Source organism: Thamnophis sirtalis, unplaced genomic scaffold (assembly GCF_051295495.1).
Source record: "Thamnophis sirtalis isolate CommonGarterSnake01/CBP01778 unplaced genomic scaffold, rThaSir2_p1.2 scaffold_1, whole genome shotgun sequence".
Classification (NCBI taxonomy): Eukaryota; Metazoa; Chordata; class Lepidosauria; order Squamata; family Natricidae; genus Thamnophis; species Thamnophis sirtalis.
In genome coordinates this window covers 67,101,077-67,128,518 of record NW_028261381.1, presented here as the reverse complement: position 1 = coordinate 67,128,518, position 27,442 = coordinate 67,101,077, and the positions used below count along the sequence as shown (strand labels likewise).

Below are 27,442 nucleotides of genomic sequence, written 5' to 3'. Positions count from 1 at the left end.
CCATATTTAGTAATGCTTATGATGCAGGATGTAATTATGAAGTGGTAATCTTAGAATACAAGGTGGAGTCTTGGGCATAGTACCATGGATTGCAACCCAGTACAATCACACCCAGCTTGGCCATCTTGCTTGTGCTTTGGCTAAGAGCATCAATGAAACTTCATCAGCAATAGCTGCTGCTTTAGCTGATGAAATGTGGGAGATCAGAAAGTCCATCTTACAAAATAGAATAGCTATTGATTACATGTTGTTGTGTATTGGACATGGATGTGAGGAATTTGAGGGGCTCTGTTGTTTTAAAGTTGGAGATCGTTCTCAATTCATTGAGGCTAAGCTGAAAGCTTTGCACAATATAACGACACATTTATCACATGTAACGGAAAGCTCTGCTTTTAAAAGTGTTTGGCATCTTTTAACTTCCTGGCTGCCAGACTTCACTTGGCTAAAAGAATTATTTGTGGGAGTGATAAGTATCATTGTGATATGCTTGATCACTTGTATTTGTATCAGTTGTGCTCCTTTATGCTTAAAATGTATCAAATGTAGCCAATGCTGTTTGATTTGTTTTAAGGGATCTAACTGCACCAAGAAAAAGGAACAACTAAGTAGACAAGAGGCTAAAATTATGATGCAAGAGATTGAAAATTAATTTACACATATAAATTGTTATTAAAGGGGAGAGGATGAAATGTAAGAATAGGGATAAGATCTGACTTATTTATTTTATTCCATTCTGAATAAAATACATATCTATTCTGCTTGTTAGCCTGGAAAAATACTGCTGGATGTTTTGCTAACATTAAGGTCACTATGACCCAGCTAGGAATAGCCCATGGTTATTATTAGGATATGGTTTGGGGAAGTTAATAATTATCTTGTTATTGTTTAAACTGTAAGAAAGGGGAAACCATCAACCACCCATTTTTGGGAAAGTTTAAAATATGTTCCTGCCACATAAGTGTTGTGGCTCAGCGGAAGTCTCCTGTGGGTCTTTTCGGGGTGCGAGATTGGCAGTGCAACTGGAGGCATCTTCTGGTGATGGAGGCATGGATGGTGCCGCGCCCTGGTTGCAGGAGTCAACATTCGTTCAACATTCATTGATCATCGGTCGTGGTTTGTTTGTAAGAGACACTTGGAGAAGTGATTTGCTTTCTGTAACCCTGATTCAAGGAGACACTTGGAGAAGTGCATTGCTTTGTAAGAGTTTTGTTTTGTATTCTGTTATCTGGTCAGAGACTTGATTTATATTTATTTTTGGGCTCGCAACCAGTCTGAGCCGAAAACTGATAAAGTTCTTTCCTTTTAAGTTTGTCTGCCTGTCATCTCTTAACGAGCCGAGAAGGGGGGACAGAACACATAAGTAACCGGAATTTTCCAGAAAGATCTCAGGGAATTTATTTTTGGGATTTTGCTCAATTAATGCCAATTATTGTCAATATTGCAAGTATTGTTATTGATCACGCCAAATAGATTTATGTAACTGTATTATAACACGCTTTAATATACCCATGAGACTTCAACTTGAGTATTTAAGTTTCACATGTGTACTGTTCGGTATTCTCTCACTTTTCCAAGAATCAAGTGTAAATAAAATGGATGCTTTTTGTTGATCATAGTATCTTGACCATTTTTTTAATATGTAGAAAATATATCAAATATATTTTTCTCACAAGTAGTATGAAATGCATTGCTCCCGAAACCGCTTTTGCCAACAATTCTCATATTTCCTTCTTGTTTTACTGAGATTTGGTATCCATGTTATCATAAGTCGGTGGTAGTGGAGTAGGAGGATTTGGTTCAGCTGTGACTGCTCTACCTCCGATGACTTGGTAAGGCATAAAAAGCACCGATGGCTGTAACAGAAAATAATAGTCAACACAATAAGTACTCAGTGATGCATCTGTTACTCTAGGTAGGAGGAATAGATTCTCCAGTTGTGTGTTTTTAACTGTGATGCTGCCAGTCTCACCAAGAGGCTAAAATCCTTGATAGCTCAAAGTCCTGATAGAGAATTCTTTAAAACTATAAATTAACAGGCAAATGATTTAGTGCCCGGGCATTTAAGTGACTTTTACTGATCGAATCTGCCAGCCTTTATCTATACATTCAGAGAATGTCTGCTCAGGATCTCCACACCTACCTATCAACAGGTGTGAGAGGAAAACAACCCCCCTCCACCCCATCCCCAGTGAGTGTTCTCTGTGTGGAATAGATGATCTTCTGAAATAAAGATGGTACCAATTGGGATGGTCCTCTGGGAAGTGGTAAGAGAAGTGAACTGGTTTCTCCTGAGGATCTTTGGGGACTGATTTTATTTTGTTCTTTAGTTTTTATTGGAGTTTTATATTGCTTGTATTTTATGTTTCTGTATTGGTTACTCCTAAGATCCAGCTTAATTGAGGAGCAAATAAACAAATAATATTCCTGTGATTTATTCACAAAAACTACCAGATTATTAACTGAAGAAGATGGATTTCCCTCCAGGGGAGGTTATTTTTTGATTTCTGAAAAGACTAAGGAAAGAAAAGGAGTGAAAGTGTAAGAAAGGAAAAGGAAAAGAAGGAAAACTGAAAGAGAATGACTTCCAACTTTCTTTAGTACAGATATAAGTAAAAATATATCAAACTCTTACTCTAAGATTAACATTTATCTACATTACTTCCATAATCCCATATATAATCATCAAAGCCCCAGATCAACTTTTAATTTCAGTGCCTCACAAAAAGTCCAGTAATGGTTTATATCACTTTAATCACTATTGGTTAGGGAAACCACAACTGATTTATTTAATTGCACCAAACTCTAAATTAAAGAGGAATGGAAAATCCTAAACTCTAGTGTAGACCCATGCCTCTCAACTTTGGCAACTTTAGGCTTCCAGAATTCCCAAGGCAACATGAAGTTCACCCATCTTAAACTTGCCAAGACTGAGAAATGCTGATCTACACTTTTACTATTCTTACTTAAAGTTAGTTATAAATATCACTGGATACCCTATTGTTCAGGGTAATAGCAAAGAAACAAGTAAAAGGTGAGGTTAGGTTGAGAAAAATGGACAATCTTCTTTACAGTCTTTAACAATGAGAACTGCTAAAGCTATTATCAGATTATCAAATATTTACCTGGCCATCAATACAGCAAGCTGCCTGGCACCCAAAGTGAGCCAGGGAAACAGTGATGCAAAATTCCAGCATACTGAACAAGAGCAGCACAATAGAGAAGCCACAACTAACACTCTGTAAAGTAGGAAGACATGTGGAAAGATAATTGTAATCTGCTGAGAAATTAATGTAATGGTACATATTTAAATTTATTGAATGTGCTACACCATTAAAAGGGACTCCCAGCTGCTCCCTTGGGAAACACTGGGAGGAACAATTGCATTGGGGGAAAATTGCATTGTACAGGTAACCCTCGACTTACAGCCACAATTGGGGCCAGAATTTCCACTGCTAAACAAAGGGATTGTTAAGTGAGTTGTGCATAATTTTACCTTTTCTGCCACTGTTGTTAAGCAAATTGCTGCAGTTAAGAGAATCATACGGTTGTTAAGTGAATCTTCCCCACCCCCACTAGCTTTGCTGATGAGAAGCTGGCTGGGAAAGTTGCAAAGGGGATGCTGCAACTGTCCTAAATAAATTGTGAGTAGTCAAGCCCCCTAATTTTAATCATGTGATTGTGAGGATGCTACATTGGGCGTGCATGCCAGCAGTGGTCATATCTTTGGGTGCCACTGAAACTTTGAATGGTCACTAAATGAATAATTGTTCATTCAGTTAAAGACTGCCTGTACAGCCTGTGTGAGATGGGGAAACTGCATCAGGGAACATTATTAGCATCTCTTATGTTTGGCTGAGTTGCTGAGTCTAGTCAGAGCTGAAGAAGCTTCTTGGATGAGAAATGAAATGTCTCCTTTGGAAAACAAGAAAGTCCAGTTGCCACCTGAATAAGCACCTTTGGGATGATGGAGGAGAGAGCGGATGGATAGGAAACCTCAAGAAACAAAGTGCTGAAGGGAGAAGGAGAAAGAAATGGTTAAGAAAGAGGCTGGCTAATCCAAAGAGGAAAAGAGACAGGACTCCCCACTGTCCTAACAAATCCACTCTTGGCCACCTGACATTATCTCCAAGATTAGGGGTGAAGGGAAATAGATTTTATACACCTTGAGGCTTTTGTTGGATGGGATCAGAATAAGAGCAGAGGAAAAGACGAGTTTTATACAAGTACAGCTAACGATGACTTACTCACATCAGGTGTAAATCTTACTCATGGGATGGGGATAAGGTAAAGAAAATCTCATGGGAAAATTGGCATCAAGAGAATATGGTTAAGGGCAGCAACATGATTTAGATTCAGCCAGCCTAATGTATATTGTTTCCCCTCCCCAATAAGGATGCATCTAGATCTATTTTCTTTACCCAACTTCTTTCCAATCATCTCTCAGGCTGGAAAGGAGAAGAGCCCTGGGTGTGATACTTTTATGATTTAACTCTGAGAAGAAAGCAAAAGACTTTACAAAATACTAAAAATTCAAGCCATTGATCCCAGATATTGGTGTGGTTCTAAACTGTCCACACTTCAGAACTTACCTAAATTTCAGTTTTCTAAAACTGGGTGGCAAATGCAAAGAAGGGATGAGGATGTGGGGGTGGCAGAAAAACATGGTATAGATTTCAAAATTAAAATATGTCTAAAAGATATTCACTATTAAAAAAAATCCGTCCCCCTCCCCACCAAAAAGAAAGAAACTGGAAAAGAAAGAAGAAATCTATAGGTTTCTAAGCACTTTGTACCTTGATGATCATAAGGTTGCTTGCCCATATCTAACACACACACACACACACACACACACACACAAATGTGTGTGTGTGTGTGTGTGTGTGTGTAAAAAATTCAAATGAAATAGAACACATCTCTTTGGGACTGAGACTTTTTAAAGGAAAAGTTTCAAGGAAAAGTCAAAGGGCATGGAATATCTTGGCTGCATATCTAATCTCCTTCTCGATTCTGTACATGAAGCCAAAATGTAAGACAAGATTGGTTTACTTACGAATAAACGGTCAGTGGCATATTGACTGCGATAACTCTCAGAATACATTAGCAGATCGCCTATGTACAGGAAGATACCAATTAATGAGATTATAGCACTTGTGATGTTCATTCCTGCACTGATTTTCACCTGAAACAGAAATACACCAGAAGGAGAGAAATTACAGTGTCAGAATAAGTCTTATTAAATGCAAAGCATATAAACAATTCCCCAACTATGGTAAAAACAGTGACAAAGAAATTCTATGTGGGTGCTTAATGACACATAGCCAGTCAGTGGAGGAACCAGACAGCATCCACTAAGATCAGGAGTAACAAACAACACATTTTCCCACAGTGGAATTGCAAAGCCCACAAGTCCACTGGAAGAGTTTTCTAAAACTCTCAAATTTCTTCTTTTTCTTTCTGTTTTCATCCTTTAACACTTTGCTTAAAGGAATTCCACACTATTTATTGTGAGACATAACATGCTCTAAGCATTGAATGTTGATGTTAAATGCTCTTTTAGCTATACAACATTACAGAGAGGCTATTAGACAGATGGGAATGGAGAAACCCTTGGAGCCAATAGTGAGGATTGTGAACATTTAAAATTTGCTCTGTTTTTAATTCTCCCCTGTCAGGAATGTAGTATTTTTCTATCACAATGGTCCTTTTTCTTTTCTTGAACACACACTGTGTTCCTTTACAAGACAAAAACATTTCTATGTTGCCATGAACTCACTTTAAATCAAGGAGAAATAGGGGAGAGAAAACAAGCTCTTTGTAGGAGGACTATCATATGCTCTCTCTTCCCTTTGATTCCCAGAATGATTCCCATTCTAGTTCCATACTTTCACTCCTAATATGCTGGACTTCTTCCTAATGTTGCTTTCATGTAGGAATACTTCTGAAACTGCAACAGAGGAGCAGGAGGAGGACGGATGATGATGATGATGATGAGGCACTTGGTACCATGTCCAAGAATTTTATAAAACACATCAAGAAATTGCAGCTTCCTTGCAATAACACCAGCGGACTGCAAAAAACTGCGCTGTTCGGAACATCTTAGATTTTAAGAAGGTACTTTGTTGATACCTACGACGCTGCCAGCAACCCGTATCAACTATTAGCACCTGTCAATGGTATTTGTAATGCATTTTTGAATGTTCAGTTGGTTGAGTTTCATGTTTAATGAATAAAGTATATAATAATATAAAAATGTTGGAAGTTTGCTTCAAGACTAGAGCATGTAAGAAGACACTTCTACTCAGGACTCGCAACAGCAATAGCACTTAGACTTATACACTGTTTCACAGTGCTTTACAGCCCTCTCTAAGCAGTTTACAGAGTCGGCCTATTGCCCCCAACAATCTGGGTCCTCATTTTACCTACTTCAGAAGGATGGAAGGCTGAGTCAACCTTGAGCCTGGTGAGATTTGATCTGCCAAATTGTAGGCAGCCGGCAGGCAGCAGAAGTAACCTGCAGTACTGCACTCTAATCATTGCGCCACCACGGCTCATTATTACTAGTAGCTACTAAAGAAGCTCTGGTAGAACAATCAGCCATATTATGATCATTGACTCCCTCAGGCTTTCTCATTTTCTTCATGGTGCTGTCATACCCGAAGTGTTGCAGGTTGGACATCAGGAAGGGAACTTGGCAAAAAGCCCATCACAAAATTGGGACCAGGAAAGGCTGAAATTCCAGATGATTGAACATTGTCTGCTGTTGACATAGAACTTTCAATGGAAACAAGGCTTAGAAGCAAAAGTTCATCAAAGAAGGAAAGGGGGGGGGGGCTTTTGAGTTTGCTTTTCTTTCTTAAATGTTGATTTAAGACTAAGCAGTATCTGAAGAGAATTGACACAATAAAAAGTCCTCAAACAGCATAAAAGAAATTCAAATCCAAAAAGAAACAGCATAAAAAGAAATTCAAATCCTACACGGGTTTCTTACCAAACCATGATTTTGGCGGTTGGCAGCTGATACACAAAGTGATCCAGAAGAAAGAAACTATGGAAAAAGTAAAATGAAAAACAAATGATTGTAGTCCACTGGAAATAAAAGGGGGAAATTGTCAAAAAAATCTGGCACTCATGAGAAGCCAGATAGGCTCCAATGCAAACAGGACTTTTATAAGTATCCATTAGCCATTACTACCATGGACCATGACTCCATAAAAATGTGTACATACTTACAAATATCCCTCCCCAAAAGGGGTAACCTGCAACCCGAGAAAAGGTGGGGATGGAGTCACGATAACGTGAAGAAACCCAGATAGCCTCAAAGCTGATGTGGATCAACCCAATCAATATTTGGACAGCCTGTGGAAAGAAAACACACAAAGTAAGATAACTTTTTTCGCTGAATCTGAGAAAAACATTATTTGTTAGCATCCTAGGAAAGGCATCACTTTATATCCATCTTAGAAAAGTCCTTTAAAGGTGTTGGGGCTTTTCAGCTTCCAGTGCAGGTGTTGACCCAAGGCCTGGTTTCCTATGGTGAAAAATCCAAATGGGGAGAAGGGACAGTTTGAGACCCATTGTCACTATGTACCAGACATTTACTCCAGATTATGATCTAGTTTAACTTCACTGGGACTGCTTTTGCCAGGAAGATGGTCTGTAAGAATATCAAGATAGATATTCAAGACAAAAATGACACCTCTCACTACAGACTCCTCTGCAGGAGGATGTTGATCAAGGTCATAAGCCCAAAGTGACTTCAACCGACTTGGACTTCAGCCAATCCATGACCAGTTTCTTCTGGAGAAATGCCCAACAGTTTCACTTCTCAGAGGGAAGGAAGAAAAAGATCTGGCTGAAACCTTGGCTGAGCTCCACTTTCTCAGTTAAAGAGCAAAGCAAAAGAAATTCATATCGGAGTCAGAACGTTTTGTAGAAACCCAAATGAAACCACCAGGAAGAAGAGAGGTTTCTGGAGTACATTCCAGTACCAGACAACAGCCAAGCCAAGTTCCAGAATTTCAACATGGGGCTCTCGGGTCTCTATATAGCTCTAAAACCTTAATGGATTCAAGCAGGAACATAGCAATTCATGCCTACCCCAAGTACTTTGGGCTCAGCCTTGAAGAATCTCTCCAAAGGACTCTTTTGTGGGACTTGTTGAGGAGCATTGGTGGGAATTTGCTGAGCTCCATACTGGGGATATGGAGTTGCTCCAGATGTCTGAAGAGCAACACTGGACAATCCAGGAGCCATTTGAATTATGTTGGCTCCATTAGAGGGGATGAAAACTGTAGTTCCACTGGCCATTCTTGCTGGAAGTGATGCCACAGCTAAGTTACCTGCAAACAAACAAGTGAGGAAAAGTTAATGTCTTAAAATCAAGGAGGAAAATTCTGGCCCTTCTCCTTAATGTCACTTTGAGAGATAATATTTGCTGCAGTAAAACTGAAGAAGGCTTCAGGGAGCAGGATAGTAAACAAAAAATACAACTTTCTCAGGGATAGAAATCCGTTCTTTCCCTACCTTTCAGCCAGAACCAAAGAAGCTTCTTGCCTTTTGAAAAGCATCTTTGGGACAACCATGACCTGGATGATTTTGAATCTCCATGGACATAAGTTGAGAAAAAGTTAATGGAGAATATGGAGATGATTTTTCAATGCAAAAGGTCTCTTTCTGATCTTAGCACCATCTCAGACCCCCCCCCAGTTAAATGGCATTTCCATTTGGGCAAAGTTTCCTGACTGATACTGGCAGATGGATTAAAGGCATCAGGCATGGATGATTGAGTGCATCTTCCAGGAAGGTCATACTCATTGGGAGAAAACAAGTTACTGTGAAGAACACAAGAGCAGGGATTTGTATCCCAACCCAACTTTGCTTCACGGATGAGATGAGGTTTCTTATCAGAACTCAACTTGACCCTCTGTCTGGGTTTCCTAACAAAACTCCAGACAACCCCAGAAAAAAGTGAAGCGATACAGTAAAGTCCCAACTACCATCGACATCTAATATTCCTCCGGATTTTTAAAACTCTGACCCAATGAATTAATTTGTACAGATCTTAAGAGGAAGCTTCTTCCTTCTTGAGTTGTATTAATTGGAAGCCAAAGTGGCTGTAGGGGAGAAGCGGCAGCCATGGATGGACCGCATATTAATTCCGTATTAATTTTTAAACAAGTAATCAGAATATACTCACGATCACCGCTCAAGACGAGAAACACCAAAGCCTCAGAGGAAAGAAACATACCTTAAAAGGAACAAGTGGAGGGCGGGGCTCGTCCACCTACTAAAAGGAGGGGTTTGCTCACCTTGATCGAGGACTCCAGAAAAAACATCTTTCTTGCCCCTTTAACTCTTGCAACAAATAACAGTTTGGGGCCAGGAACCTTTTGCTTGTTCATCTCTTTCGCTTCTCTCCTTCTCCCAAAGTAACCAAGTCCCGCGCTTGGTGGGACTCGTTTTCAACCCCTCGGAGATTTCCACAACCTTTGCAGGAGTCGCCAGAAATAAAAACAAAAGGACGCGCATTGCGATCACAGCCTCCCCGTCTGTCTCACACACACGCACACCTAGCTCTTTAAGTGGCCTCGTCTAGCGGAGAGGATTTTTTCCTCTCCTTTCTCTCCACTATGCTTCTTACAGCTTTTGGTTTCCTCTTTTAGGCGTTTGAACAGGCAAAAACGCAATGGCGTGAAGAGACTCGATCCCAGCCTCCGATTGAGCTCCTTGTGAAACTCTCCCTGGAAAAACTTCTAAGCACCTCAGAGGCGTCCTTAGTATAGTTATACATTTATCTTTATATAAGATCATTTATAACAGAATTCGTCTTCATTGATGAGATAAACTTCTGCTTGCTGAGGAGTCTCCAATTCCTTCACTATGTAAAGGAAGCGGGAGCTCCGGGAAAAACTCCCAATTGTTCCCTCTAACCTGGGTGCGAGGAGGAGGAGGGTTCTGAAAGAGGGCTTGAGTAGCTAATCTAGCTATCATTCAACCTTAGTGATCTTGGAATAACCACCGTGTCTGTCCATTGCAAAAACTAATGGCAGATCACTTCATGGATTACAGGATAAATGCCCAGATGTCATCTGTCCCTGCATTAGAAGCTTCAATGGAAGCTAAAATTAACATAGATGGTGAGAGAGTGACAGTTTTCGCTAAGCTCTCATTCAAGTTGATTGACTGAACCAAATTACTTCTTTGGGCTATATCCTGAGCAGGTTTCATGTCCTTTCCTTCATGCAGTGCTGTCTCTACAGAGGTCCTGATCTACTGCTTTTTTTGACTCTGATAGAGGAACCACTGAGCAGAAACCTGGTCTCAAGGAATGCCTCACAAGGTGACCTGCCCATTGGGCCTTTTCTCCTCTATCCAGGGCTGGCAGAAAGGTCATTGTGGAGAGGGCTTAACCTATCACTATCACAGCCTCAAAAATGGTAGAGAAAGCAGTAAAGAACTCCCTTCCTAGAGTGACCTGCCTGTCAGTCAGACAGAACGGAGCCAACCACAGAGCAGCTGGCCTGCTGAGAAACTAAAACTGATCTGACAGAAAAAGCCCTGCAGCTGACTGGATGTTAATTATAGCTGCTCCAATGCCAACATATGAGCTCAAGATGATAGCTGTGGGTACTAGCAATACCCAATACAGTAGCTGCAATGAGTTTGTGGACACCTGTGTCATTACAGGACATTTTAACAAGTGGTGGCCAGTTATGGTTGATGACCATTTTAACAAAAGCCCCCCCCCCCCCTGATTCCCCAGGAAAGCTTTTCTGCCAACAATCGCTCTATTTACTCAAATTCGGGGGGGGGGGGATAAAATAAATAATTAAAAAATAAAAAGTGACACATGGAAATTCAATTGCCACAAATCCAGAAGTAAAGACCATATAAGGCTCAGAAAAAGTTTTATGCAGCATAGAGACATACATGCGCTATAGAACATAGGATTATTTCTACTCTATTCATCTCAACTCTTCACCTTCTTTGAGTTAGTGTTTTGTTTCAAGGACAGGTGTTGATTCTCACATAAAGAAATACTACAGTAGATGGGTGGGTGGCGGAATGAAATGAGTTGTGTTTTTTTTAATCCCCAGATAGTATTAAATGGCTCAGATTGTAAACAAGAAAGCAGCAACTGGAGAAGTACAGAATAAGGACTGGGTTAAGGGCTGTGATAGGATCACTGCCTCGGTGCCTGGATCCCCAACTCTGTGGAGGAAGGGCTTCTCTTAGTAAAGCAGTCCTCACTATGTCTATGTGAAGAGTGCAGGTGGCTGAAACAGACGAGTAATCCTGATCAGGGAATGGCCCAAGTTGGAAAAAGGAGAGAATCAATCAATGGCAAGAAAATGAGAGCAGCTCTTTGGACCTGAAGGGAACACAAACTCCATGTTTTGAATTCTAAGGCAGAGGGCTTCCACCATTTTTGCGCTTCAGAGACACATCATTGCCTTTCAGGCACATTGCAGTATAACAAGCCCCCAAATTGTGAGAAATTTGGGGGGTCGTATTGTGAGAAATATATCCCTGATATTTTCTATAAATGTAATAAAAACAACACAAAGAGATTATTGGCAACAAAAAGCTTTATTAATCGATAAAAAGATCTTATCGATAACTACCATGTGCATGATAGGATTCTCAAAAGGAGAGAATATCTAAGCAATACACAAGTGGGACTTAAATACAGAAGTCGAAGTCTCGTGAGTATTATCAAAGTGCATCATAATACAATTACAAAAATACATTTGCATGATCGATAACAATACTTGGCAATATTGACAATAGAGTTGGGATTAATTAGGTAAACACCCAAAAATAACATTCCCTAAAATATTTCTGGGAACTGCAGGTGAATTTCTGTAGCATGTGTGTCCGAACATATGTATGACATTTCAGAATATCCCCCCCCCCTTTTTTTATTTCCTTCTTTCCCAGAATTAAACAATGGCTAGATAATTACTGGCTTCCTGAAAAACATTTCTGTTTCATAGGAAACTTCCAAGTTCCATTAAACTATTTCTAGTTGAGTCATTGCAACCTTTAACTTTTTAACTTTAATTTTTCCAGAGTAGCAAGCTAGATAGATGTATAGTTTATTCAAAATGAAATCTAACAGGGTCTTTCTTTACCCAAATAACTTAGGGTTTTATCCCTATTTCCACAACTAATAAACCATCCAAATATTTTTAAAAGCTCAATTTTGTAGGGCCACAAAGGAAATGAAAGAATGAGGGATTATAACAATGTAATATGTGGCTTCCCAAGTTAAGAGGAGGAGGAGGAGGAGGAGGAGGAGGAGGAGGAGGAGGAGGAGGAGGAGGAGGAGGAGGAGGAGGAGGAGGAGGAGGAGGAGGAGGAGCCTAGACGTCAACAGAATATAGGCAAGGAAGTGGCTTCATAGTTGGTCAGGGAGAGACACAAAACTATCTAGAGTTTCAATTTCAGATGAGATAAAGCCACTCCGGTATGTTTGAAGAACACTGGATTTGGCAGAGACTCCTGATTATAAAGAGAAACTGCAAATGAGGAAAGAGGCATTATAAATAACTGGTCAGGTTCCTGTTTTACATGTACAGCAATAGCATTTAGACTTATATAGCGCTTCATAGTGATTTTACAGCCCTATCTAAGCAGTTTACCAATGTCAGCCTATTGCCCCCAACAATCTGGCTCCTCATTTTACCCACCTCAGAATGATAGAAGGCTGAGTCAGTCAACCTTGAGTCAGTGAGAGTTGAACTGTCGAACTGCAGGTAGCAGACAGCTGAAGTAGCCTGCAGTATTGTACTTAACCACTGCGCCACCTCGGCTCTAATGTATACATTTTGTGTACTCTATGTGTACATTTTACAACAATGGATTTATTCTCAGTTCATTAAAAAAGAGGGTGAAAATGATGCCTACTTATTGGATCTGAACTATAAATACGGTATATCAGCATCTCACAAGGCAGGTAAACAATGGATTCTACTCTGGAAAATGAAAAAATGTAAGTTTCAAACAGTGGAAATGAACCACATATTTCAGCCTTATAGATTTGTTTTGTTTTTGTTTGCTGTACTTTTGTCTTCTTTCTTTTCTTTTTAATATATTTTTATTATTTTTACATTTAAAACAATGCAGAAGTCAAATATAATTCACATTATATACAGCTAGTCTCAACCATTAACAATTAGCCTACTTGGTGTATTATCTATCCTTCTGTCCAATCACAATATATACAGTTTGTTCCAGTCTTGTCACCTTGTCTTACACCAATCATAAAATCTGTTCCAGATTTCAAAATATTCTGATTCCCCTTTATTTTTAAGTTCAAGAGTGAGCCTATCTGCTTCGACACAGGCCAACACTTTTCTGATTATATCTAGCTCTGATGGTGTATTTTCTTTTTTCCAATATTGTGCATAAGTTATGCGCACTGCAATTAGTACATGTATAATTAGATAAAGTGTATCTTTCTTAAACCCCTCCCGTATTATACCTAGGATAAAATTTCTGGTTTAAACAAGATTTGGTCTCCCACTATTTCTTCTAACCATGATTGAATCATTTTCCAATATTTTTTTGCCTCATTGCACGTCCACCACTTATGATAAAAAGTGCCTGGTGTTTTTTTGTCTTCTTTCTTTTATATCACTTACTGAATGGTGTGTTAATGTTGGTGCCAACTAAAAGTAAAAAGGAAAAGGGGGCAAAAACTAAATTTTGCACCTGGTTCTGTTGTTGACATAAATGCCAACTTTGTTGATACCTGGTGACCTTTTGATTTTCCAAGGAGCCACAGCTTTTGTTAAAGGATACATAGGGGCATAAGGATAATGCAATTTATAAAGGTATGGTCTTTAATAGGCATAAAACAAGCCCTATATGGAATTTGGTGGGAATTGGTTCCACACACTGTATGTGGGTATAGAAGAGTGCTGAACGGTAACACCTGGTATCAAAGATGCAAGGTCCATTTATGAACTGTTTCTGCCCTTAAAACAATCAAGTGGAAGAGAATTGCAGTTCAAAATGGCAGATAGTGATCCTACTCCACAGAGTACTATAAACACCAAGTTGGGAAAGGCAGAATCAGTTAATTTCCCCAAACCAAAGCAAAACCATAAAATACACTTTATCATCTGCACTCCTATAAGATACTGTGCAGCTGAAATTTGCTACTTTTTTCCATGGTGGGGATTTTAATCAAGTCTGTCAAAAGTCTGTTATCCCTAAGTTTGTGCAGTATATGCAGTGTACCACCAGAAGCAAGAATACTCTAGACCTGTGATGGCAAACCTACGGCACGTGAGGCATTGCCCTGTCAGCTCCAGCGTGCACTGGCCAGCTGACATTGGACTTCTTCTGAGGCCATTTTTTGTGCTCCAGAGCCTCCAGGAGGCTTGATGAAGGCTCTGGAGGGCAAGAAACGGCCCTACGAGCAAACTGGAAGTCCATTCTTGAACTTCCAGTTTGCCCGTAGGGCTGGTTTTTCACACTCCAGAGGCTTCAGGGAAGCTTCTGAAGAGGGCTGTTTTCGCCCTCCCCAGGCTCCTAGAAAGCCTCTGGAGCCTGGGGAAGGCAAAAAAAGCTCGCAAAAACCTGGGGGGGGGGGCACTGGTCACACATGAATGCATGCTGGGGTTAGCATTATGGGTGTGGCATACCCCCACACGACCCCCCTGTGCTCCCTCCTCTTTTGGCACACAAGCCACAAAAGGTTAGCCATCACTGCTCTAGACTATATGTACTCAAACTTAAGACAGGCATATAGAGCAATCCCCCTCTCCCATCTGGGTACGTCTGACCACATCTCTCTGCTACTGTGTCCAAAGTATATCCTCTTTAGGAAAAGGATATGGTCAGTCTTGAAAACTGTCAAAATCTGGCCGGAGGGAGCACTCTGACAGTTGCAGGACTGCTTTGAAACTACTGAGTGGAGCATATTTGAACATTTGGAGCTGCAATAATTCAACTGACGCTGTAATCTCATACATTAAAACATGCACAGACAATGTAACAGTGAATAAGCGCATCAGAGTTTACAGTAATCGTAAATCCTGGATGTCAGTAGAGGTACAATCACTTCTGAGAATTCCACCTTCAAGTCAGGAAACGAAGACAAATACAATGAAGCCAGGGCAAACTTGAGAAGAGGCATTAAGGCGGCCTAATGGAAATACAAACAAAAGGTAGAGAAGCATCTGGAAGATAATAATTCAAGACATGTGTGGCAGGGGCTACAACACCTAACCAACTATAAGGGCAACATGAAAAAAATAGCCAATGCTAATGCCCTGCTAGTAGAGGAGCTAAGTAGCTTCTTTGCCTGCTTTGAAGTCAAAAGACTGGTCTCCGTAGCTGTAGCCCAAAGGCCCTCTAACCTCCAGCTACTCACCCTGGATGAACATCAAGTGAGAGCTGTGCTGAAGGCTATAAATCCGAACAAAGCTGCAGGTCCAGATGGGGTGCTGGGAAAAATGCACAAGAAACCATTGTTGCCCTCTAAAACCACTGGATGACATCACCAGGTCTCGCTGCTTTAGCAGAGTAAGGAAGATACTCAGAGATGATTCATACCCTGGTCAGTGTCTCTTTGCACTTCTACCATCGGGTAGAAGACATCAAAGTATAGCCAGCTGAACAAAGAGGTTTAAAAATAGTTTCCATCCTTGGGCTATGAGACTTTTAAATGTAACCACAATCACTCCATGCACACTCTAGTTTTTTTCTTTTTCTTTCTTTTTCCGTTTCTGTTATAATTTTGCACCAGTGAGGCTAAAACCAATTTCGTTGTATTTATTTTGTACAATGACAATAAAGCTTATCCTGTGATGCCTTCAGCATTCAACCTTTTACATTTTAAATACTTAATGCATTCAAATCTGGATAAGACATACCAGGTCTAAATCTCTCTTTCCTCTAATCCCTAAAATATCCTGTTTGACATGATGATGAAATGTATTGAAAAGCTTCTTATCTTTCTGAATCCTTGAAAACCTTCTCCAGAAATCAAGACCATCTGAACAGTTGCTGTAGCATCTGAAACTGCTCTGAGACATACCATTTTCTAACTTTCCTAAGGTAGCTTCCTTCTCCCAATTTCATGAGGAAAAACAGACACACTCTTGGTAGAAAATTTAAACAGGATTCCTCCCCAAAGTTTGGGAGAGGGGATAGAGCAGCAGAAGGATTTTCTTCCTTGGAACAAGAGTCCCAAGATGGCTACCTGGAGTTGGCTGTGGTGCTTTGGCTGTCTTTCAGCATATGCTTGAATCACTTAAGCACAAGCAACATCAGGGGTGGGTGCTCTGTGTTGATTTATAAACTAGTTCTTTCTTTGACAATTTTATTGCAGCCCAAAGAGCACACCTTTGCCCATCCCTGATGCCATTCAATGACATTTCCTGCCAGTGAAACAGCAGAAAAGATCTGCCCTCATTTACTTTGAACAATTACAAGCTATGCAACCAATGTTCTTTTGGTGACTCATCTCATCTTTTGCTTAGATCTAGGTTTACTCTCTTTTTTCCTCAAACAGTGTTCACTTTCCACTTCGTGGAGGTCATTAGTTTGTGTAATTAATCATTTCAAAGAAAACATTGTAAGAAGCTTCCGCTGCCTGGTTCCCAGAGCTGCACTTGGACTTCTGGATCTTCTATCTCTCATTCTAAGGCCCTGATCAGTGGCAAGATTAATTCCCGTAGTAAATGAAAATTTCATTTTCATTTACAGAAAATGAAAAGAAACTGAATGGCCACCAACTCAGGTCCAAACTAAGGGAACAATAGAGGTTTAGGGGGCAGCTCCCTAAATTATGTCCAGAGGCATTGAGTTTACCTTGATGAAGCCAAGTTCATTTTTTTCTTTAAATCTGTTTAAGTCTGGATAAGCCCATATATGGGAGTCTTATGTTTTCCTGTGCAACAGTCCCACAGTCCTCCTTCAAATTAGGCAAAACATTAGTTCCCTATGGAAGCATTTGATGATTATTTATATGATGCCAAAAGAATTTATATATATATACCATTTGCTGTGGTGGCACAGTGGTTAGAATGCAGTACTGCAGGCTACTCCTGCTGACTGTCAGAAATTTGGTAGTTTGAATCTCACCAGGCTCAAGTTTGACTCCACTTTCCATCCTTCCGAGGTCTGTAAAATGAGGACCCAGATTGTTGGGAGCAATATGCTCTGTAAACCACTTAGAGAGGGATGTAAAGCATCTAAGTGCTATTGCTATTCCTCAAATAGTATATGAAAAGATCAGGCAGAAGGAGTGGGAGTTAAATGAGTCATCAGCAGGGCCGGATTTAGATGAAAAGAGGCCCTAGGCTATTCCACTTATGGGGCCCTTTCACCTCCCATTTTTAAGTTTGTAAATTACATGAGAGACAATAAAATACATCATTACTGTGATATAGATCAACATATATCAATATATATAGCTGGCCTCCCGACGAAGGGCGGCTCAGCCCTGCGGCAAAGGCAGCAAGGCCAGCCACCTCCCCTGCTGTGCTCAGCTGCCCGGCTCGGCCCCCTCGCCCTCACCTGCCTGGCCGCTGGTGGGCTCCGCGTCGACAGGGCGGCTACTGGGAGCGGCCGCGCCTCTCGCCCGACCGCTGGTGCCGGGAACGTGGGCGGTCTCCTCAACTGCCACGGGGCTGGAACAATCTTAACCAATACATTTTTATGTTTGTTTATTAGTCATATGCGTAGAATTTCTCCTTATTTTCGGTTCAGTGTTTTAGTGTTCACTGTTTTTAGAATAGTGTAATTTTAATTTTGCTAACAATTTGAATGTAGGCCCCTCTTGATCTTGAGGCCCTAGGCTGAAGCCTAGTTAGCCTATAGGAAAATCCGGCCCTGGTCATCAGGCTAGAGTTGTTACATTCCCACAAATGCTCCAAATCCTCTTAAATTCCATTGACTCTTTTAATTTAACATATAGTCCTAATTCTTTGCACCTGACAAATAGAGGGTACCAACAGAGGGTATGCTTACCAAAGGTCTGATTATATTTTAAGTAGCATTGCAAAACAACCCAATTATGATAGCATCTAATATTTGATGAAATTCTTGAGAATACTAAATCCTCCTACAGGCTTGCAATAACAACCCTCAACATCCCATCTGCCAGAATCTGGTTTGACTGCTGGATTGCAGAAACAAGTCCATGTGATTTTTCTAGGCAATATTCTCAGAAGTGGCTTGTCACTGATTAATCCAAAAATATATTCCTAATTTTCCTGTTTATTTCATCTTCAAGTACATTTATTTATTCAGAATAAATTGGAAAACTACATTGTTCTCTATGACTTGTGTGGTGAAGGGAAAACAGCAGTCTCCTTGTAAGCTACAGAACCAGATATGAGTGCCTGCAAACTCAATGCCTGTTAAGCATGAGACTTCCATTTGTTTGAGAGGAAAACATCTCTTTCCATGAATAGCAAGTTTCAGCAGTATACACTAGGTTACACCCCCCTGTAATTAACAAAAGAAGGCTAGTCCTCTTCTGATGAAGCCATTGTCTTTGGAAGCCTTAGTGCTTATACTACAGGTGTCTCTTGCTTTGTCTCAGGAGAGATGGAGGAGCTACTTGTGGTGCATTCTTCTATTTTCTATCCGTGGAAGATTTCAGACTATACGCACTGAGTACACTACAATGTGGCCCTAATCTGTCATTTTGGTAACTTGATAGATGGCTAAATTTTATATCAGATACAGTAAATCAACCCCACCCAATCTTCACTTTAAAGAGGGAATTTCTGATTGTCTTTTGTGCCAGACACTGGTACCTGCCGGAAGAGGAAATGAAGTTGGGGAAATGCATGAATGACTGTGCTTAAATTATCCCATGTGAAATCTAGAAGAACATGCTGACTACATTCCTAAGACAGGCTAGGCCTCAGGTGTTGAATCAATGCAGTTAAGGATGGGATGCATTTCTCCCAATTCAAGAAATGAATGAGCATATAAATGTGGTTGTGAGAAAACCTATTCTAATGTTCAAACTACGGGTAGAGACTGAGAGAAAGGTAAGCATATGTTTCTTCCATAAGTATTTTGCCTTTCCCACAAACAAATTTTCTTATGCTTGACCAGTAATTACATTTACCATATTTTTGGAGTATAAGATGCACCGGAGTATAAGACGCACCAAGGTTTTGAAGGGGCAAATTTAAAAAAACAAAAGGTTTTTGCACTCTGCAAACCTCCCCAAAACGGCCCATTTTTTGTGAAAACAGGCTGGTTTTTTTTTTCCAAAAAAAAGGCATGAATAGCTTTTAGGGGACTTGCAGAGTGCTCCTGGGGGGTGGGCCCCCTAAAAAATGAGCAGAAAAGGACCCATTTTCATGAAAACAGGACTGTTTTTTTGTCAAAAATTGCATGCATAGCCTTTAGGAGGCTTATTGAGTACTCCTGGGAGCTGAGGGGGGGGGCAGAATTGAGCAAAAAAGGTCTGTTTTTCACTCATTTCTGCCCTTCCCAGCCCCCAGGAGCTCTCTGAAAGTCTTCTATAGGCTTTGCACGGCCATTTTGGTGATGGGGCGGGGCTTCAGGAGGCAAAAAAATGCTGTATTCAGTGTATAAGACGCATCCAGAATTTCAGCCTCTTTTTTAAGGGAAAAAGGTGTGTCTTATACTCCAAAAAATACAGTAGATTCTGTCTACCTATTTTTCTTTTCTTTTCTTTTCTTGTGTATAATAACTTTGAGGATGTAATTATACAGGAAAAGATGAAGGAAGATGCATTCATGGCAAATAATCAGCTATTAAAAGAAGTGAGTTTGGAGATTTCGAGGACATGCTGCCTCTCTCCACTGAAGAAAGAAGGAAGGAAGGAGGGAAGGAGGGAAGGAGGGAAGGAGGGAAGGAGGGAAGGAGGGAAGGAGGGAAGGAGGGAAGGAGGGAAGGAAGGAGGGAGGGAGGAAGGAAGGAAGGAGGAAGGAAGGAAGGCTCTCACTAGAGAGTAGTGGTTAATTTCTGAATCTGCAATCTAATTTGAATAAATAATATGTCAGTGCCATTATTTTGTTTGCTGTTAATCTCCCCCAGACTTTCTTGAAGGCTGCCTTCACATCTTTGTTGCGTAAACTGTAAATCAAAGGATTGACCAGTGGGTTGACAACTGTATAGAACAATGCATTTACCTTGTCCCAATTGGGTGCATGTTGAGAGTTGGATCTGGAATACATGATGAGAATGGAGCCATAGAAGAGAGTGACTGAGACCAGGTGAGCTGAACAAGTGAAGAAAGCTTTGCGTCTCCCTTCAGCAGAGCGAATGCGGATTATGGCTGCCCCAATACCAATGTAGGAGCTCACAATGATAGCTGTGGTTACTAGCAAATTACAACCAATGGTAGCTTTCAGGATGAGTTCATGCACTTGTGTGTTATCACAAGCCATCTTCACAAGTGGTAGTACATCACAAAAGTAGTGGTTTATGATATTACTACCACAGAAGCGTAGGCGGAAGGTGTTACCACTGTGTACAATTGAATTGGCAAAGCCGGCTACATAAGACCCCACCACTAGCTGAACACAGAGCTTCTTGGGCATGGCAGTGGCATAAAGGAGTGGGTTGCATATGGCCACAAAGCGGTCATAGGCCATGAAGGCCAATAGGAAGCATTCACTGAAGGTTAATCCAGCAGAGAAGAAGAACTGGGCTGCACAACCAGCAAGGGACATGTGGTTGTTTGTGGACACACAGTCAGACAAGATCCGAGGAGTGTAGACTGTGGAGTACCAGACATCCAGGAAGGAAAGGCTGCCAACAAAGAAGTACATGGGTGTGTGCAAACGGGAGTCCAGGTAGATTAAGGACATGAGACCAAGGTTCCCAATCAGTGTTAGGGTATAGGAGGCCAAGAACAGCACAAAGAAGATTATGCGTAGAAATGGATCTGTTGTAAAACCAACCAAGACAAATTCAGTGACCAGGGTCCAATTGCCTTCCACTTCCATCATTTTCAGAAGTGCAACCTGTTTATAGTTGAAAGAGAAGTAAGTTTTGGCAGTTTTCAGTCCCACAACAAAAAAAATGCATGTTATGATTTTGAAGAAACCCTCTGACATATTCCATATGCTGTTGCTAATTGTGCTGCAAACTGGTTTTGCTTGTAGTTTCTGGAACATTCCATAAATAAGTGCCCAATATTTAAAATCAATTGAATGTACTACACGGTTTTTCCTCACCTTATCTGACTGAGTTTTGTGATGAGTATAGGCAACATTTGTCATCTAGAAAAATGCTACAGAGGATGGGTGGCTAGGGAAATGAAATTTAGCATGTTTTAAGAAACTTAAATGGCTCAGATTGTAAACAAGAGAAGCAGCAACTGGGGAGGTGCAGAGAAGGGAAATAGTTGAGGGCTGTGATAGGATCTCTTCCTCAGTGCCTGGATCCCCAACTCTGGTGAGGAAGGGCTTCTCTTAGTGAAGCAGTCCTCACTATGTCTGTGTGAAGAGTGCAGGTGGCTGAAACAGACGAGTAATCCTGATTAGGGTATGACCCAAGTTGGAGAAAGGAAGGAATGAATCAAGGGCAAGAAAATGAGAGCAGCCCTTTGGACCTGAAGTGAATACAAACTCCATGTTTTGCATTCTAAGGCAGAGGGCTTCCACCATTTTTGTGCTTCAGAGACACATCGCTGCCTTTCAAGCACATCACAGTGTTATAAAATCACTTTTAAATCTCAAATTAAGACAAAATCATCCAATGTAGCTGATCAGGGTGGGATGGAGAAGGAGGCTTCTTGTTGACTTGGAAATAGCAAAGCCTAAGAATTAAGAATTAAGAACTAAGCCTAAGAATTCATTGCTGGGAGGGGAAGCATAAAACTTGGTTAAATCCACTTATCTGAGGGGGGATGTGATGAGGGAAGAGGGGGTTTGGCAGGCCATCCACAGCTGACACAAAGTGCCAATGGGGAAAAAGATGCCGAAATACCTGATGAGTTCCAAAGGGCCCGTTTTGCACATATGAATTTTACAACGATGGGTGGAATTTCAGTCTGAAAGAAAGAAAGGAGGGAAATGTTGTACAGGTAGTCCTTGACTTACAACAGTTAATTTAGTGACAACTCAAACTTATAACTGCACTGAAAAGAATGATGTACTAATGTTTTTTTACACTTATGACCATTGCAAAATCATATGATCAAAATTTAGATGCTTGACAACTGACTAATATTCCTATTGTCCTGGGGTCATGTGATCACATTTTGAGATCTTCTAACAAGTAAAGCTAATGAAGAAGCCAGATTCACTTAACAACCATGTTACTAACCTAACAGTGCAGTTATTCTCTTGACAACTGTAACAAGGAAGATCATAAAATGGTGGTGGGGAACTCACCTAACAAATGTCTCACTTAGCAACAAATATTTTGGACTCAATCGTGGTCAAAAGTTGAGGACTACCTGTATAACTCTTAGATCTTAAATATACTTATATCATCATCTCACAAGACAAGTCAAAATTAGACTTTATTCTGGAATAATGCACAATTTGTAACAAGGGAATAAAATTGCACCTGTTCAGCTGTATAACTTTAGCCTTTAGGAGAAGAGCAAAAAGGTTCAAAATTGCCTCAATTGTTGCAAAAACAAATGAAGATCATGCACTGTGACAACAAACCACCAGACCTTTGCCCTAGAATTGACAAGGAATATACATACATACATACATACATACATACATACATACATACATACATACATACATACATACATACATACATACATATATATATATATATATATATATATATATATATATATATAAAGTCACAACCCCTGGTATGCCCAAATATGGGAGGAAGATCACTACTAAGTGATCTAAGTGAACTAAGAGGCAATAGAGCACAGGTTCGATTCCCAGCAAGGGTATGGCTAGCTGATGAGAGCTAAATAGCTTGAAATAGATCTATACTAGTCTCCCTTTATTTATTTATCAGCACAAATATAACATATATATATATATGTATGTATATATATTTAAAGTAAATATATATTTACTATGAATATAAATTCATAGTAAAGACTTTGCAATGCATTCTGATAGTGTCGGGATCTGCATAAATGAATCTGCATTTATCAGATTCTTACTTCATTTTATCTGCTGAGTTAAATTCTTTCCAATAGGCTCAAAGCAGTGCAGCTGGTTCCTCTAAATATATGTTCACTCCAGCTTTGTACGGTAGGACAGAGTAAGAGAAAGTGACAAGTCAATCAGTGAACTTTAAAATGGAGTAAAATCTGTAAGTGGCAATTTATTCCATGCCATGTACATTCAATGGAACTCTCAGATTGGAAGGAATCACCACATCCAGCATCTTCATTGAGAGGGGATTTTTTCCCCCATATATCCATAATTATCCAAGGAGTTTGCATTCACAAAGCTCCGAACTTGCATTAAATTTGTATGTGAAAATGTTTTCAGCCTTGCTTTTTGGTTCAGGACTTTCCTCCTCTAAATCTGCTTTGAGAACCTTAATCTTGAATTCAACCATATCACCATTGTTTTGTCATCAAACATCCTTTATTTTATTCACTACATCACCATTATTCATGACATTTGTTTCTTCATGTTTATCTACTTCATAAGCAACAGATATATCATAAGCAAAAAAATTATGTTCTTCTACTCTTAGAGAAACAAATACTTCAACCAAAAAGTCTTAACCTGGTTTCCCCCTTCCCCAATATATTGGAGCCAGTTCCCACAATCTCATCCAGAGCAGTCTACAAGCCAAAGTGACCAAATGTGCAACATATCTGGATGGGAAAGGCAGACTTCATTGATTTGCTCCTGAAATGGCTCCATCTGTTGCTTATGGGGGGAAATTAAAAGTGTATCTAAACAGTTCATGTTTTGTTCATGTTTGTTCTCCTTTTATCTTCTTTATTTTACATAACTTATTTAATAGAGCACTAAAGCTGGAATCTTTATAAGATAGGGAGATTAATTGTACAATAAAATCGAGATTTGTGTGTTTATTTTTGTTGCTAATATTAATGTCAACTGTGTTGACATCCCCCGCTGATATTTTGGGACTCCAAGGAGTTGTGCCCTTTGTTAAAGGAAGCATAAGGGTCCACGGAAGGGCTTAGTTTATAATTTTATGTACTTCTGCAGGCATTGGCCCCATAGTGAATCCAGTATGAATAACTTCCACATATGTGGATTTACAAGAGCTTTGAAAGAGATACAAGGTTAGCGTATAAAAAATATCTGCCCTCAACACAATGAACAGGAGGGCAATTCCAAAACGTCAGAATCATGTTTTGGAAATGCTGATGACTTGGGCTGTCTGTGGAAGATGGAATTTGAACATGTAGGAGGCAACTTATTGGGAAGGACAAAATTAGCAGATTCCATAAAATCAGAGCAAATATCAACTGTCTTCTCTATCATAATACTAATAAAATAGTATTACTGTAGCAGCAATTGTACAATAGAGTAATGTATTCATTTTTGCTGATGTTAATTACTTTGTTCTGAAACACCTTCAGTATTCAACCTTTTAAAGCTTACTTGCTTAATGCATTCAAAGTCCTCAATTAGCATAAATTACCTTGAACCCAAATTCTTCCCTTCAGTGCTGTGATGTCCATAGAATCTAATACAAGGTTGCCCTCAGTGGTGGGATTCAAATAATTTAACAACCGGTTCTCTGCCCTAATGATTTCTTCCAACAACCAGTTCACCAAACTGCTCAGAAGGTTAACAACCGGTTCTCCCGAAGTGGTGCGAACTGGCTGAATCCCACCACCGGTTGCCCTTCTTTGTTGAAAAACCCATATTTCTGGACCCTTGAAATCCTTCTCCAGAAAACAAGAATTCAATATTTTTGTATCTTCTTTGAAGTTTCTATTTGTCATACAACCCTCTAGCTCTCAAGATCACGGGGTTCTAACTCAGTCTCTCTATCAAGCATCACTCTGTACAGGAAATTATAGAGAACCACCTTTAATCCAAATTGTATTTGATTGTCCCCAAAGATGAAGATTCAGAAGTCAGCTTCCACTATGCTTGTAACTACTTCTGGGGGAAATCAGAAGTTGGAAAAGTGAACACCTTGGAACGTCTTCTCTCCTCTTCTTCCTCTACAATGGACCCATTTGAGCCAGCCTCTGACAGCCTTGGCAATCAGCTGTGAGAAGAGGGGCCATGGGAGGACTAGAGTAGACCTAGTTCCTAGAATGGTAGAAGCTTAGGAGAGGAACATCTCCCTAAATTATGCCTCATGATGCCACACTTACCTGAATGAAATCAGGTACATTTTCCTGCTAAGAACCTTTGAGCAACAGATCAGCCTATATGTGAATCTTATTTTTTCCCAAATAAAATAACCTCCCTGAGATTAGGCAGTCTCAGCTCCCTACAGAAGCAGTTGCAGTAAATTTGTCCTCTTGGCAATCTGAAATGGGAATATTATTATCACACAAAGTTTTATTCCTAATTCTCCCAAGGGAGATTTTTGTTGCGTAAGAAAAAAACACTGTCCCTGTGCTAGCCAAGTTCTTCAGGTAAACAATCAACTTCTACCTTGAGAGCTCTTGGAAATTCAGCTATAAACATCACATGCCTTGGGGCCTTATCCAGAAAAAAATATGATTATTGGTAATAACAAGACTTTTATTTTTTAATGATTTTTTAAATTGTTTATTTAAACAGGTTTTACTAAACAAGTAGTAGACATGCCCGCCGGTTCCATCATTTTTATAACCACAACTTGTTAATGGAGGAAGAAGAAATAAGAAGTTTGCAATTTTGACTGTTGAAATAAATCATGCTAATTTTTAAAGGATGCACAGAAACTCCTGTGGCATATAATATTTCATTCCATAACTCTCTAATTGATGCAATTGTTTCCAGAGATACTAAATGTATCTCTGTATATAGATGTAGATGTATCTCTGTTTATGTCTGTAGATCCTAGTGCTGTCCATCTACCCAAAGATGCAATGTATGTACATTACAAAATTGCAGAAATAGGAAAATTAACACTAATTGTTGGCTTCCAATATTTAACTCTTGACAATAGGTAAGCATGATGAGATTTGTGATTCATAAAACTGAATCCAAGAGTCATAAAACTGAATCCTCCTTCATTAATTGGCAATAGCATTTTCCATAAAGATATTTTTGGAATTGATGAACAGCATGGGGGATGGGGAAGTGACCCTTTTTCCCATGCCAAATCCATCTTATTCTGTTTTATTCTATTCTACAAAGGATAATGTGAATTTCCCCCAGACGTTCTTGAAAGCTGCCTTCACATCTTTGTTGCGTAAACTGTAAATGAAAGGGTTGACCAGAGGGTTGACCACAGTATAGAACAATGAATTTGCCTTGTCCCATTTTGGAGTGTGTTGAGAGTTGGGCCTGGAGTACATGATGAGAATGGAGCCATAGAAGAGAGTGACTGAGACCAAGTGAGCTGAACAAGTGAAGAAGGCTTTGCGTCTCCCTTCCGCAGAGCGGATGCGGACTATGGCTGCCCCAATGCCAATGTAGGATCTCAGGATGACAGCTGTAGTTGCCAGCAGATTGCAACCCATCAGAGAAGACACAAAGAGATCATAGATCCCTATGTCATCACAAGCCATCTTCACAAGTGGTGCCACATCACAAAAGTAGTGATTGATGACCCTGTTTCCACAAAAGCGTAGGTGGAAGGTGTTACCAGTGAGTATAATGGCACTGGCAAACCCAGCTACGTAAGCACCTACCACAAGCCGGGTACAAAAATCCCTGGACATGGCAGGGGCATAAAGGAGTGGGTTGCAGATGGCTACAAAGCGATCATAGGCCATGAAGGCCAATAGGAAGCATTCAGTGTATGCCAAGCCAGCAGAGAAGAAGAACTGGGCTGCACAACCAGCTAGGGAAATGTGGTTGTTCTTGGACACACAGTCAAATAAGATCCGAGGAGTGTAGACCGAAGAGTACCAGATATCTAGGAAGGAAAGGTTGCCCACAAAAAAGTACATGGGAGTGTGCAAGCGGGTGTCTAGATAGATCAGGGCTATGAGACCCAGGTTCCCAGTCAGTGTTATGAAATAGGCGGCCAAGAACAGTATAAAGAAGATTATACGTAGAAATGGGTCCGTTGTAAACCCAGCCAAGACAAAATCAGTAAGCAATGTCCGATTCTTTTCCGCTTCCATCATTTTCATAAGCATAACCTGTTTACAGAGGAAAAGGAAATTAAATTGTGTAGTTTTCAGCCATGATATAAAAAATACATGCTAATATTTTGAATGATGTGATGAACAGCCAACACCTTTGCTATATTTTTGTCAATTTTGTCTCCAAATGCTTTTGCTTCTGCTTTTTTAATCTTATGTATATATTTACAGGATTCAGGTTTTACAAGTAAAGGATAGCAAAAGAGCCTCCTTGCTTTGGAACACTCCATTTATTTTCCTAGTCTTTTCTGA

General features: G+C 40.1%; 3 protein-coding genes across 3 annotated transcripts; all 3 read right to left on the bottom strand.

Annotated features, from left to right (window-relative positions):
• Positions 1-1,674: 1,674 nt before the first annotated feature.
• LOC148049501 (membrane-spanning 4-domains subfamily A member 15-like) lies at positions 1,675-9,562 on the bottom strand. Its single transcript, XM_087717409.1, has 7 exons — positions 9,309-9,562; positions 8,098-8,339; positions 7,231-7,356; positions 6,989-7,045; positions 5,051-5,179; positions 3,123-3,236; positions 1,675-1,853 (listed from the first exon to the last, which is right to left on the bottom strand). Exons 2-7 carry the CDS (start codon positions 8,305-8,307, stop codon positions 1,737-1,739), a joined length of 753 nt encoding a protein of 250 aa, XP_087573535.1. The 5' UTR covers positions 8,308-8,339; positions 9,309-9,562; the 3' UTR covers positions 1,675-1,736.
• A 10,402-nt stretch (positions 9,563-19,964) lies between these two features.
• Positions 19,965-20,978, bottom strand: LOC106546198 (olfactory receptor 9G19-like). The gene has a single exon (XM_014062991.2). It carries the CDS (start codon positions 20,958-20,960, stop codon positions 19,965-19,967), a length of 996 nt encoding a protein of 331 aa, XP_013918466.2. The 5' UTR covers positions 20,961-20,978.
• A 5,243-nt stretch (positions 20,979-26,221) lies between these two features.
• Positions 26,222-27,178, bottom strand: LOC106546201 (olfactory receptor 9G4-like). The gene has a single exon (XM_014062993.2). The coding sequence runs from the start codon at positions 27,176-27,178 to the stop codon at positions 26,222-26,224; it is 957 nt and encodes a 318-aa protein (XP_013918468.2).
• Positions 27,179-27,442: the final 264 nt, after the last annotated feature.